The sequence below is a fragment of the Myotis lucifugus genome, unplaced genomic scaffold (genome assembly GCF_000147115.1).
Source record: "Myotis lucifugus unplaced genomic scaffold, Myoluc2.0 scaffold_2144, whole genome shotgun sequence".
NCBI classification, from domain to species: Eukaryota; Metazoa; Chordata; class Mammalia; order Chiroptera; family Vespertilionidae; genus Myotis; species Myotis lucifugus.
This window is the reverse complement of record NW_005873192.1, coordinates 1-13,976: the sequence shown is the minus strand read 5'-3', so window position 1 is coordinate 13,976 and position 13,976 is coordinate 1. Positions and strand designations below refer to the sequence as shown.

General features: G+C 65.8%; 1 protein-coding gene across 2 annotated transcripts in view; it reads left to right on the top strand.

Moving 5' to 3' along the window:
• LOC102437079 (fibrosin-1-like protein) overlaps positions 1-13,605 on the top strand; it is a 16,291-nt gene extending 2,686 nt beyond the window's left edge. The window contains exons 2-4 of one of the 2 annotated variants that reach the window (XM_023748951.1): positions 4,724-4,828; positions 6,457-6,492; positions 10,431-13,605. In XM_023748951.1, coding sequence (XP_023604719.1) covers positions 4,724-4,828; positions 6,457-6,492; positions 10,431-10,604 — 315 coding nt within the window. In that variant the 3' untranslated portion in view covers positions 10,605-13,605. Of the gene's footprint in view, positions 1-4,723; positions 4,829-5,514; positions 6,428-6,456; positions 6,493-10,430 lie in introns of those variants that run through there. The other variant, XM_023748952.1, reaches the window with a different exon arrangement.
• Positions 13,606-13,976: the final 371 nt, after the last annotated feature.

The window sequence follows — 13,976 nt, the reverse complement described above, 5'->3', positions numbered from 1 at the left end:
GTCACCCCTCCTGCTGCGTCCCCGCCGCCGTCCAGCTGCTCTCCCTCAGGCCAGTGCTGCTGCCCCTGGGAGGCGCTGCTCACCCCATGCCAGTCCCGAAGGTCCCTCCTGGGTCAACCCGGTCACCCCCGTCAGCCCCAGCAATTAGTTGAGGCCCCAGAGAAGCATGGGCCCCCCAAATCTTCACTGCTGGGCCCCAGCCAGCCGAGCCAACAGAAGCAGCCACTCCTGGGCCCAGAGCAGAACTGCCGACGCAAGCGGCCCCTCCTGCGCTCCAAACAGCCCTGCCAGCCCCCGCAGTCGCTTCTGGGCCCGGGCCCACCCTACAAGCCCCGGCCGCTGCTCCCCATCCCCAAGCGCCCCTCGCTTCTGGGGGAGCCCCCCCCGCCCCGCCGGCCACTCCTGGGGCCCCTGCAGCTTCGGCGGCGGTCCCTGCTGGACCTGGCCCTGGGCCGTCCCTGCTGGCCCCTGCGGTCACGACGGACTCGATCCTCCACCCGCTCAGCCCGCCAGGCCCCATATGTGAGCCCAGGAGCCTGATGCCCGTTTCCCGACCACCGTCTGTGGCTCCTGGGCCCGGCTCCTCTGCTGCCCGAGCTGTGTTGCTGGACTGGTCTCCGTGCTGCGGCCGGGCCGTGTGCTGTGTTTGGCTCAGCAGAGGCAGAGCCCCAGGCAGGGCCACCACGGCCCAAGGCCTGCTACCCGCCCAAGGCCACCTTCGCCAGGAAGAGAAGAGAGGACCCCCGTGTCTCCACCCCCGCCGCCGACCCCCCCCCCCCATGCCTGTTCCACCCCCCTGTGCCCGCTCTGTGCTGTGTGATTCACACATTCACACGCCCCTGGGAGGGACTGCTGGGGGCCCCTCTGTTTCTCTGTGCCTCTGATGCCACATGTCCTTGTACATTGAGTCTGTGCACGCCCTCCAGGTGTGCCAGTGTGTGTGTGTGTGTGTGTGTGTGAGCGAGCTGCTGGCCTCACCCCCAGGGCCCCTCCCCTCTGGTCAGTGTGCATTCCTCGTGCCCCCCCTCCCCGCAGAATGTGGGTGCAGCCTTGTCCCGCCAGCCTTGCCTCCACCTCCAGGTCCTGTGACTGTGGAGGCGCAAGAGTGCTCAGGGCCGTCTGTGGTCGAGTAGAAGCTGCTGGTGGCAAGGAAGGTCCCCCGGGACTGCCTGCCGCCAGTCACACCCAGTCCAGTCACTGAAGTGGGTCAGCCCCCACCCCAGCTCCGCACCAAGAGTCTCCAGGGCCCTGGGTCCTCAGTGCCCTCAATGCCCTCTGCAGCCTTCCAGTTGCTGCCCCGGACGCCCCCTGCTGGGCAGACCCCACACTACAGAGCTCTGCCTCCGCTGTCCCTGGCCCAGGGCAGGCCACTCCAGTGCTGGGACTCCCTGGACAGCAGAGGCCCTGAGAGGGGCTGCAGCTGTCCGTCCGGGGAGTAGCATTGCCCCCTGGGGTGCCCTGGCCAGGCTCCCGCTCAGCCTCATGCCCCTGTCGCCTGCCGTGACAGGCATGTCCATGCTGACCCATCCTCGGGGTCCCGGTCTCCAGGCCTCCCCCTCCCCACTTGCTCACCAGGACCCTGCCTGGGGGGGCCTGACCAGCCGGGTGTGGGGTCCCCTAGTCCTCACTCAGGGCCTCCCAGAGACGCAGGGTTTATTTTTCTGATTGAAGACAATAAAAAGTGCCGTGCCATTCTTACAGCAGCGTCAGCGTTTGTGACTTAACAGGAGTGTCCTGCCTGATTGTGCTCCTTACACCCAATGAGCAGCGGGAGGGAATGTGTGGTGCGCTCGGGACCGGCTCTGCTGGCCTCTCCCTCAGCCCCTGCACTGGACCGGGACTCAGGCGTGTGCCCTGCCCTGAGCCCTGGGACCTGTGGGCCGTGTGAGTGCCTCTGCCCGGTCCGCATACCTGGTGCTGGGGCGCATCCCAAGGGGGGCCAGGACGAGCGTGGACCTTGCAGCCCCTGGGAGTGTCGGCCAATTTGTAGGGTGTGGGGCAGGGCCATGGAGACCCCCAGCCAGGGCCGGGGCTGCCCCACTTCCCATCTGGGCCACCCCGCTGTGAGCCTAGGGTGGGCGGCCCTGTGTGATCGCAGGCTGAGAAAGGTGCTGGGGTTCTATTGGACCCCAGAGGGGCTTACAAACCCGTGACCCCACAGCTGCTCTGGGTTCACAGCGCTGGGACCCTGGGGGGTGCCACCTGGGGAGGCCCACCTGCCGCAGGGGGGGCTGCAGCACCTGTCCTGGGGGCCCTGCTGGTGTTGCCTGGGGACAGCAGTCCGGAAGCGGGCTCTCCTGTGGAGTGGCCACTAGGAGGCGCTGGAAGGTAAATGAATTTCTGAGCCACCTCGCTGGCCACAGGACACAGCTGGGGGGGTGGGGGTGGAGGCTTGGGCTCCCACCGATGAGCTGGCTCCAAGGTCAGGGGTGGGGGTGGGGTCCACCTTGAGCAGGAAGTGAGGATGGATGAGTCTTTGAGGGGGGTCTTGGAGGTCTGGGGGAGGCCCCTGCTGCGCCAGGGATGCATTGGATGGAGCCTGGGTGTCCGCTCCATGCCTGGCACAGGCCCTGCCTCCACCTCCCCGTCTGCAGGTGCAGTGCCCGGGCTGCTGTGGCTGCGGTTGTCAGGTGGAAGGGGGTGTCCGTGTAGGACCCGGGATGGCCATGCTGAGATGGAGTTGACTGTGCAGGGGCCCACTAAGGAGACCCTTGGGGTTCCCAGGGGGCAGGCACGAGCATGGGTCCCCCTGAAACACCCTCCAGGCTGAGGGAACCCCAGGAGGAGCTTGTCTTGTGAGCACGGGGGTGCCTTCGTGTGTCCCGGCTTCAGGTGAATGCAATCACTCCCACAAGCCCTGCCCTTCATTTGATCAACACCAGAGGGCCGCCCTCGCCACGGGGTTTTTCCTTCCGGGTCCTGAGCACCAGAGTGCCCGGCTGCAGGGCCTCTGTTCCAGTCACGCAGTGTGTGAGGAGCAGCTGCTGGGCCAGACGCCGACCGGCCGGCCTCCTCCCTGGACAGAGGCTACCCTAACCCTAACCCAGAGGCACCCCGAAGGTCACCAAAGCCAGGCCAGGCCGTTGTAAGGGAGATAGCGCCACATCCAACCCTGCCCTCACCCAAGGCAGCTGGCAGGAAGTCTGCCAGAGCTGGGTGGGAGCCCGAGACATCCCGTCTGGGCCCTGGAGGGTCTCAAGGCCCCGCTTACAGGCCGCTCTGAGGTTCCGGCTCTGAGGTTCCGGCCCTTCGGCAGTTAGAGCCCTGCTCCCGGCACAGCAGCCTCCCTCTCCCCCCTGAGGCTCCTCTGAGGAGCCCATTGGTTCTGGGAGGTTCCCTCCACCCTCAGTCAGGGTCAAGCCCCGAGTCCTACCCCCACCCCACGAGGTCCTCGGTGGCCTGACCCCCTCCCCCGCCCTCCTCTGCCTTCCTGGGGCTGACTCACTTGTGGTTCAGCTCCCGTACCCTCCGCACACCTCCAGGCCCTCCCTGCCCTGGGTGCTGACTGCCCCATTTCTCATCTGCACCCCCACCAGCCCTGGATCCCGAGCCTCGAGCCTCGCTGGGGAACGGAGACGGCCGTGGGAGCGTTCTGGATGCGTCGCGTGTTGGCCCTTCCGGGCTCCTCCCCACATCCGTTTGCCGTGTCGGCTTGTCTGCCGTGTTTGGGGTTTTCTCATCATAAGACAGTTGCCAGCCCTGATCGGTTTGGCTCAGTGGATAGAGCGTCAGCCTGCGGACTGAAGGGTCCCGGGTTCGATTCCGGTCGAGGGCATGTACCTTGGTTTCGGGCACATCCCCAGTGGGGGGTGTGCGGGAGGCAGCTGATCAATGTTTCTCTCTCACTGATGTTTCTAACTCTCTATTCCTCTCCCTTCGTCTCTGTAGAAAATCAATAAAATATATATTTAAAAAAAAAAAAAAGACAGTTGCCAGATGGGCTGGTAGGTCCTTCCGGAAGGTTCCCCTCCGTGCCACGGGCTGGCGGTGTGGCCTTGGGCGACGCAGCCCCCTGCCCTCGGTGTTGTCACCGCAGGATGGGGTCATGCTGCTCCTCCTGCAGGACTAGTGAGCCGGGCGCTGGGCTCCTATGAGTGTGAGTGGTTCCTGCCCCAGCCCCTCCTCACGCGGGAGGTAGCTGGGGGCTGGCGACGGACTCTGGGGTTCCTCTGTGGTCCCTGCTGTCCCCGGCGTGCCACCCTCTGTGCCGGCCTGTGGGACCTGGGCAGCACCTGGACCGGGGTCGCCTCCCTGAGTGCTGGGCGGTGTGCTGGCTGAGAGCCACGGCCTCGGTCAGACGCAGACGCGCCGAGGGCGGTTTGCCTCCGCGGTGCCCCGACATCACCGTGGAAGCAGACGAAGCTAAGGGACAGAAGGGAGGGCGGGAGGCGATGGGACCAGGACACGGAGCTGGACGCAAGGCCATGTGGCTTCCTGGGTGTGGGAGGGTCAGGGTCAGGGTCGGGCTGGGATGTGGGTCGTGTCCCCACAGCTTTGTGAGGTTAGAGTTATTTTCAAGTAAAAAGAAAAGTGCGAGCCCAGCCAGCGTGGCTCAGGGATTGAGCATCAACCTATGAACCAGGAGGTCTGGGGTTGCAGGCTTGATCCCCAGTGTGGGGCTGCCCCCTCGGGTGGAGCTGGGGCCTGACCCTGGCTGGCTCCCCTCCCCACAGCAGGCGGTGCAGAGGCTCAGGCGCTTGCTGAGCCCTCTCTCTGTCCCCAGGTGAAGGCTGTCCTGTCCAGAGGGGGCGACCGCCACAGCGAGGACGAGGGCTTCCGCGAAGCCACCAGCTCCCGGCTCAGCGCCTCCCGGGACCAGCTCAGTGACGTGAGTACCCAGGCCCAGGGAGTCCGGGGCAGCCTTCCTTCCGCAGACCCGCCAGCCGCTCAGTAAACAGCTTCGCACTTACCAGGGCTCCGCCGGGAGGGAGTTAGATGAGGACCGAGGCTGGCGGGAGCCGGTGGAGGCTGTGTGGCGGGGTGGGGTTCAGGTGGGGGCCCGCTGTCCAGCGGGCAGGCACAGGCTGGACACTCCGGTGGCAGGACTGGACTGGAGGCAGGGGCTCTGGGAGCGAAATGGCTCGGACTTGGGGTGGTGGGCAGGGGTGGCCGCTGGCCTCAGCCTGATGCTGAGGTGGCCTGAGTCTGGGGACGCCTTCGCTGTCCTGGCAGGAGGTCCCTGAGCTCAGGGCCCTGGAGGTGGGAGGGGCCTGGGACCCCGTGAGGGGCTGACCCGGGATTTGGCCAGCGATGGGGAGACCAGACCAGGTGGCCCTGACCACTTCCTCCCACAGGCCCAGAGCTTGGAGGAAGGCTAGGGATAGGGGAGGGGTTCCTGGGGGAGGGGACCCTGGGAGGCCCTAGAGGAGGCCCAGGCTGGACCCCCAGCTGCAGGCGTGGCCGGCCTGGAGGCTGGAGGAGTGCGTTGTCCTCATTGTCATTTAAATGGAGGCCTGGGGAGCGGTGAGGGCGAGGCTGCGGGAGGCTGATTGCCCGCTTGGACTTCCCCACAAGATGGGAAAGGGGCCGCCCAGTTCCATCTCTGAGTGTCGGCCTGGAAGCAGGAAGCGGACTCTGGGCGCAAGGTAGGGCGGCCGCAGCCCAGCCACCCTGTCCGTCCGTTCGTCTGTCAGCAGGGCCTCCAGGCTGGAGGCTGCCAGGGCGAACTCTGCCCAGCGGGGACCCAGGAGCCGAGTGAGGACCTGGCAGGGGTCTGCCTGCGGAGGGGGCGTCCCACAGCTGCAGCCCAGGCGGGACGGGTCCCTGTGCAGACGGGAGCAAGCTCAGTGCCCAGTGTGCTCTAGGCCCTGGTCTGCGGGTCCCCCAGCCCCATCCCGCCACCTGTGCCTTGGGGGCCAGCCCTGGGGGCCTCCCTGTGAGGCAGGGGTGAGACCCACCTCCGAACCACTTCCTCCCACGGCCTCAGCTCATCCTGTCTCCGGGGCCGGAGGTCCCCGTCCAGCTCCTCCCGAAAGCCTTCCCGCGCCTCCCCTCCCAGTCTCTGGGAGGTTGGGGGTGGCACGGGGCAGGCTGGCAGGCACAGAGGGGCGTCCCCCCTGGGAGGGTTGGCCCCATGAGGACCGACCCAGGTGAGGACAGAGCACGTGTGGAACGCAGGCCCTCTGGGGGCCGACACTTGGCTCAGAGTTGAGGGACGTGGGGCTTGTGTGTGTGGGGGTGATGGCTGGGCCATATCCGGGTCTCTAGGCCAAGGTCTGAATGGGGTCCTGGCTCTGTGAGGCTCAGCTGTGTCCTCGGTCCTGACCCCCAACCCCTGGTTCCCGCCAGGGCCCAGGGCGTGGTCTCTGGGCCTGTCTCAGGGTCACGGCATCTATGCCCAAGGACAGGGGTGCCCTGACCGTTCAGACGGGGCCCCGGGGTGGGCCTCAGAGGGCGGGTGGCGGTGGGGCTGTGAGCCTGGTTACTCTGGTTACGGATGTTCTCTTCCTTCCGCAGAGCTCAGCGCAGGCCTTCTCGGGCAGAGGCTATTCCGTAAGTCCCCCCCCCCCCCACCCTCTGTCCCTCTCCCTCTCTCCCTGCATGTCCTGTCCCCTCCGGAGCCCCCATTGGAACCCTGCCCGGGGCGGACCCCAGGGTGGTCTTGTTGGCAGAGCTGGCCCGAAGGGGGTGTGCACGGGGCTGGAGATGGGCTGAGGGGGTGGAGGTTCCGAGGGAGAGGGTCCTGTCGGGTGGCACTTGGACTTGGGGGTCCTGGGCATGGAGCAGCCGTTCCCCAGTGACTCCCCCTGCCCCCCCAGTACCTCGCTTGGCCTGGGCAGGCTGGCTGTGCAGGGCTCCCCTTCCTGCCCCCACCCCCATCCTTGGGGAACAGACTGCCCCCCAGGACGTTATTCCTTTTCCCTGAAGTATCAGCAGGCCCAGAGCGCCGCGAAAGCCAGGTGCCAGGTGTGGCTGGTGGCCGCCTGGCCGGCCCTGGTTTACCAAGTTCAGAGCTGCAGGGCGGCTTTTTGTAGGGTGTGACTGACCCATTAGCCCAGCCGCCCTCCCCGCCCAGCGGTGTTCCAGGGAAGGACCCGCCCTCCTCTGCAGCCTGGTGCCTGTCAGTCCTCACGGTCACCGGTCACCACTAGCGCCTGGGCTTCCCACACTGCAGTCAACTGGGAGCTGTGCCAGGGCCCGGCCCCAGCAGCACCGGCAGGCAGACCCGGGCGGAGGCGTCGGTGACCTGTGTGATGCTGCCAGCTGGGGAGAGCCGGGGTGGTGATTAGGAGGGGGCGGGGCCAGCACGCCCAGCAGCAGGCTGGGCCCCTCTGTTGTGTGTGCATGTGGCTGGTGTGTCGTGTGCTTGCATGTTGACGTGTCTATCACATGCACATCTTCATGTGGCCCTGATGGGGCCATGTTTGCCTGCACCTAGAAGTTCTATTTGTCTCTGGGCCGTCTGTGTGTTCTGTGCCCTGCATGCGTGTTCATCTGCACGTGTGTCTGGGTGTAGCAGATGCGCATGCATGTGTGAGTGGGTGTGTGCCTCACGTGTGTACCTGCATGTGAGTGTCTGGGTGGTGTGGATGCACCTGTGCGAGTGACTCGTTCTGCAGGCGTGTGCCCCGTGTCACCTGTGTGTGTGGTTGTCCTCCCTTCCCAGCAGCGTCCGCTCTAGGCGACACTGGCATTTGCCCTCTGACCTGGCTCACAGAAGACACTCAAAGGGGCTTCATTTGCCCAGATTTTCCCCAGCAAATCCCCAGCTACTGCGCCTCCTCAGCAGCTTCTGTCCCAGACGCTCGCAGCCCCGCACGGCCGTCAGATGCTTGTCAGCCGCGTACTAGTTAGAGAGTAACTCTCCTAATTCGGTTGCTTGCAACCGAAACACGTGCTCTGTCTCCGCAGACACAGGGGCCTGGGGCTTCCCTATGAAACAGAAATGGAGATCTAGAGCTGTGGAGGCCAGAGGCAGCATGGCCCCGCCCCCCATCAGGCACCTGGTCCTCCTGCCTTTGGGGAGAGCCCCGTTGGAGGTCCCCCCCCCACCCCACCCCAGGCACCTGGTATTCCACACAGGAGGACCAGATTGGGTTGGCATTGCAACCGTCTGTAAAGCCCCACCGCCTGGTTTGTTTGTGTATCACGGTCTGCCTGCCTGTGCTGCGGGGGCCGGGTCCTAACGGAGGCCCAGGTGTGCCGCCCCCGCTCCCACTGGGCGGTGTGGGGTCAGGCGGTGGGTGGGCCGTGGATTTGAGCTCCATCGCTTTGTGGGGGCTGCGGGAGAAGCCACCGAGACACACACACACCCCGCCCCCCCCAGCCTGGCACGGCCCTTCCTCCAGCCCAGAGGTTCCCGGACACATCGAGGTCCGCCCACGCGTGGCTGTGTGTCCTGCATCTGGCTGTTTCCTGGGTTCAGCTCGGGGCGATTCTCCTACACCAAGGCCCTGGGTGGGAGGGTGCCCGCGTGGGCATCCCACTGCATGTGGCCCCACCAGCTTCGGACCCACCGTGCTGCCCCTTGTGCCTGAGCCGTGGCCGGGCCCTGGAGCAAGACCTGGAAGCTCTGGACAAGCCATGGGGCCCTCGAGGCCCAGCACCTGCACCAGGAGCCACGGCGGGAGGGGCGGGCCGGGCCCTGGGAGCTGAGATTCAATTACACGGACAGGCCAGGCCGCCGGGCTCCGGGGGGGATTAATGCCAGCACTGCTCTGGTTAAGACTTTCGTGTCGATAAATAATTCATAGGCAGTTAGCGCTGCGAGTCTGACAACACGCGAACGTATTAATACAGTCGACTCCGCCACAGGTCAGCCGCGGGCGCAGGGCTGGGCCATGTTTTATTCATCCTGTGACACAGGCCCATTGACTCTCCCGGCCCCGCGGGCAGTGGGGAGCCGCGAACGAGGGGAGGGAGGCCTGGCCCCTGAGCATAGGAGGCCCCCCCACGAGGCCCTGGGGTGGCGGCTGTTGGCCGTCCCCACACACTTGTCGACTCCTCGCGGCAGCCAGTGCTGCTCAGGCCACAGGCCAGAGGCTGAGGAGAACCCAGACATCTCCTGGCAGCTGCGGAGGGAGGCCCCGGGGACAGGAGAGGTTAGAGGGGTCAGAGCAGAGTGCATGGAGGAGCCAGAGCCAGAGGAGCGGCACACGGCCCAGGCGGACCCTCCCATCACACGCGTATGGCTGAGTGCACGTGTCTGTGTGCATGTGTGTTGTGTCACAATCACAGTGGGGCCCCGGGGCCTGTGGAGACACAGAGACGTCAGGTTTGCCTTGGGAGTGACGTGGGGCACGGACCAGGGCTCGGGGGACGGCGGGAAGGGTGCCCATTGGCAGTGGACGTGCTCATGGGCTGGCGGGCACACCCCCCCTCCCCCGCCCCAGGGACTGAGGGCCAAGGGCTGAGGGGTCGGGCCGTTAGGGGAAGCCCCTGGTCAGGCCGAGGCAGCCCTCGTCCTCGCTGGCCCACCTGTGACAGGTCACGTGCGTGGGTTTCCGCTGCGGGTTTCGCGGGCGGAGGTGCCTGTGCTGGGCCCTCGGCGGCAGTCACCTCATTGCTCGCTCACGGGGTGATCAGTGCTCTGTTTGCTTTGAAGCCGAAACACCCACAGAAAGTGAATTGGCCGAGTGAGCCAGGGCTCGCGGACCCTCCTGGGTTCTGCATGACTAATTGGGCGCAGCCTCGACTTCCTGCTCCAAGGGGCCGGGCCCTTGAGGCGACACCTGGGCCTCAGTCCCCTCCCAGCCACCACGCAGGAGTCGCTGTGCGGTGCCCGGCAGCTGCCTCAGTCCCCCATTGTAAGCCAGTGAGTCCGCGGTGGTCCCCCCGCCAGCGGGACGCCAGGGGCCCTGTCTCCTGCCCCCTCCTGCCACCACACAGGCCTGGGCTGGCACCGGGCGGAGCCCAGACCCAGGATGAGACTGGCCTTTCCACTCGGCCCCTCTGGGAAGAGCTTTCCTTCTTTATGTCCTTTTGGGGGAATTGCTGTGGCTTCTAGAACAGTCTTTCTCTTTAAAGCTCTGCTGACTGACGAGAAACAGGTTGGTTTGTTGATCACGGTCTTTCCTCACCTGCTGCTAATAATGTGGGGCCGTTTCTGCTCGGCACAGCCTCAGGGCAAGCAGGTGGGCACCCCGGCCCCTCCCTGCTGGCGGCGCCTCTGGCCAGGCCTGTCCTGACCCCTCATCTTCCCCAGGGGTCTCCCCCCCCACCGCTCGCCCTCCTTGCCTCCTTCATAGAGCTCAGCTGCCCAAGGCTGGGCCCCGCTGGGCCTGGGGTGAGGAGGGGCCTCTGCAGCCTGGGTTCCTGGTCCCACTGGCCTAGGACCCCCCCCAGGCCTGAGGAGTCGCGGGGGTGGGTCTGCAGAGCCTCCTCCGTCCCTCCCACCCGCCCTCTCTCTGGTGTGAGCCTTGTGGCCTCCCGTGAACTTGCCTGGCCACCTGTGGGGCTCATGGCACTAACTCCCCTCCCTCTCCCCACAGTGTGACAGCGAGAGTGACGGGGACGACAAGGTAAGCCCTACGGACCCCCCAGCTGACTCGACCCACAGGTGGCCCTGGAGACCTGGCAGGAAGGTGCTGGGGCTCCTGTGGGGTCAGGGGCACCTGGTCACACAGCTGGGACCTGGGCCGGCGAACAAGCGAATGTCCCACTGAGGAGTCGCAGGTGGTGAGGCAGGCAGGCTGGGACCCCTCGTGCCTGTGGGGGGCCCTCCCGGGTGGCTGGGCACGCAGGCCCTGGGGACGGGAGGCGGCCTGGAGGGCCCGCTGAGCACTGCCTGGTGTTTGGTCAGGTTTCTGTGAAACGGAGTGAGTTCCGTTGGGAGGCCTGGTATGTGGCTCTCGGCTCCGCGTCCTGGCCACGTCGGGCAGGCGCTATCCCAGCTGTGGGCAGGCGGCGGGCAGGCGGTCCTCCTGGTGCTCAGTGGACAAGCCCATGCAGGTGTGGAGAGGGCTGGACAGGCCTGCGGAGGACGCCGGGGCCCAGGTGACAGCCATGGGGGGGGGGGGGCAGCTGAGAGCAAGCGTTTTGTCCCAAGGCCTGGGAGGGGACGGAGGAGCAGTGTGGACACGTGAGATCTGAGATGCCCAGGACGGGCCTCCAAGGGGGGCTGGCCCCAAAGCCCTAGGAGGGGTCGTCATTGTGGTCTGGCCCGCGGGGCAGATGGCAGAGGTGGCCAGCGTGTACTGGGGCCCAGGACCCTCCCCACCGCCACCCTGGGGCCTGCGGGACGCCTGTGGGTCCCATGCCCACAGCGCCTGGGTGCTGGGACGTGTCTTCCCGAGGAGCTGCCTGTCACCCGTCTGTAATGAGTCCGGTTGGGCACCTGGGGAGAGGGCTGAGCTGGCACATCACCTTTAGCGCCTCCTTTAATTGGGAACCACTCTTTGGAAATGCTCTCTGAAGCCAAGGGCAGCTCTGAGGGGCAGAGGGAGGGTTCCTGAGGCTGCTGGCTGCTCCGTCCACGGCCCGTCGGCCAGCACTACTGTTGCTGCCCACAAGCTCCGCCTGCCTGGCCCCGTCAGTGCTGGTCTTGGCGAACTTTTCCCTGCACCCCGGGGGTCTAGCCAGGACACGTCCTTCACAGCAGCTCTGCCTCCCAGCCCTCCCTCCGGGCGTCAGGGAGCAGGGGCCAGCCACCCTGCACACAGCCCCTCAGTCAGGAGCTGCTGCTGCTGTAACAGAAACCAAACTCGACAGTGACAATAGCTGTCTGTCCCTGTGGCCGTCCGTGGCGTGTGGCTCCCACCCTCAGTCTCGTCTGGGTCCAAGGAGGCAGCTGTGGCACCAGCCGTGTCATTTGCGCCGTTTTCCCGCTCCGTCGATCGTGAGGGCTGGCACCTCTGCACGGCGAGGCAGGGACGAGGGTGCAAGCGTCCGGGGGCTGGAGCAGAGGGTGAGCCCAGAAGGGCCACGTGGCATAAATCACAGCATGAAGTTCAGGTCTTGTTCCAAGTGCGTCCGGCGCCACCACCTCGGGAGGTCCCTGCCGCACGGCCTCGCCAGGTGTCCTCAGGGCTCGGCCCTCCTGGCTGCAGGGGCACCGTGCACCGTGTGGCCCATGGTCCAGCCCCTCAGCATCCTCCATGGACACACTGATGGTCCCAGAGTTGGGGGTGGTGAGCAGCTGGGTGGCAAGAGACCCGAGTTCCCGCCCTCCTGCCCCGGCTCAGTCTCTGGCAGCGAGTCACCCTCTCCAGGCCCATCCAGCAGGCCCGGGGGACACTCGCCTGGGACCTCGGAACAAGTGGCCACCCCTCCTGCTCTCCCCACTGCAGCCAGGCTGACCCGTGAGGATCCCCACCCCAAGCAGAGAGAAGGGCCTCTGCCCCCTGGGCACCCCAACTTCCTTTCTCTGGCACCGGCCAGGTGAGGCCGTTCACGGACCTGGGGGTTGGGGGGGCTGGTGCAGGCAGGAAGGCAAGTGCCTCCAGGCATTTCCGGTACGTGACTGCGAGGGCGCAGGAGGGAGACCAGCATCAGCTGCAGCAGTGCCTGGCCTCAAGCAGCTGCTTGGCATCCACAGGCACCTCCCCGACCCTTGCTGGGCCTTGGGACTCCTGCCCACAGAGTTGGGACAGGCTGGCTTGTCACGGTCCCTGACGCACAGAGGGCCGCTGGGGGGACAGGCCAGGAGAAGGGGCAGCTGAATGTGCGGGTTGGGTGGGCAGGAGAGCGGGGAGCTGCTCTGTGCCCTGGGTCTGTGCACAGACTCAGCAGGTGCTGGGCACGGGGACAGCAGGCCAGGCAGGCAGCCCCCCAAGGCCTCTCTGGATGGGCCACAGGGAGGCCTGGGCTCCGTGCTTCCGGCCAGTTCGCTCGTCCCAAACCTGCCAGGGTCTGAGGTTCCCTCTCAGCCAGCAGCAGCCTGGAGGCTGGCCTGCAGACAAGACAGAAAACCTCTCCCCGCCGCCCTCCTGATGCACAGGCCCCGCCCTCGACCTCTCTGTCCAGTCAGTGCTGCAGACCTCCCACCCCCACCCCAGCCCTCTCGCCGCCATGGTCCTCCCACCTCCTCCAGATGGCCCGCCCACCACTCCGTGGTTTGCATCTAACTGCTTTTTTTATTGGAAAAATATGGGGTGAAAATTGTGTGGGGCTCATTAGGGGGCCAGCTGGGCCTGGGCTGGCTGCCTGCCGTCTGCCCGAGTGGCCCGCCAGGTGGCTGGCTGGGCAGCACTGCTTTCCATCCCCTGCCTGTGGCCACAACCCCCCTCAAGGGATGTCTGTCTGTCCAGCCTCTGCCAGACGCCTTGCCAAGTCATGCTCCCAGCACTCGGCCTCTGCCAGCTCCGGGGCTGCGGGAACGGGGCTGGGCCCTCCGTGGACAGCAGTTCGGCTCCCTGGCCAGCCCCCTCCTCCGAGCCTGTGCCCTTTGCTCACTGGGGCCCTCATGGTGCCTGTGGCCTGGGATGGAGGCGAGTGTTCCGGGCACTGACCTGAGCCCCTGGCCTGGGATGAGCCGAGCAAGTCCACCTCAGAGACGGAGGTGTGTCCTCCCGTGACAGGCGGAGACACGGCAGCTTAGAGGTGGGCGCCCTCCATCCAGTGACTGCGTGCGTTTCCCCACATCACCCCCAGGGTGGCCTGGCCCTGCCTGCTGCTCTGGAAGTCGGGGTGGGACCGGCTTCCGCCCACCAGGGCCCGTCGTCTGCCTGCTGGCGACTCCCCCTTGCAACCCCCAGCTCTCTCAGGAGCTGAGAGATTAGAACTGCTGCAGTCAAAAAACGAGGGGCTGTCAACAAAAGAGACCCAGGCACTGACCTCGCTGCTCCATGAGTAGTGCGAGCTCCTATATTCGCACAGTCCTGATCATTCCAATGTCCATACTACTCGCTCGCAAACTATAGATTCAATGGAGGTCCCGATAGGCGTATTTCAGAAACATAAAACAAACTCTCCAAAAATTCAGATGCAACACAAATATACACTGAATAGGTGCAGCAATGTTGAAAACGAAGAACAAAGATGTAGCGATCACAATAGCAGCTATCAGCTATATTATAAAGCCACTGTTCTCAAAACTG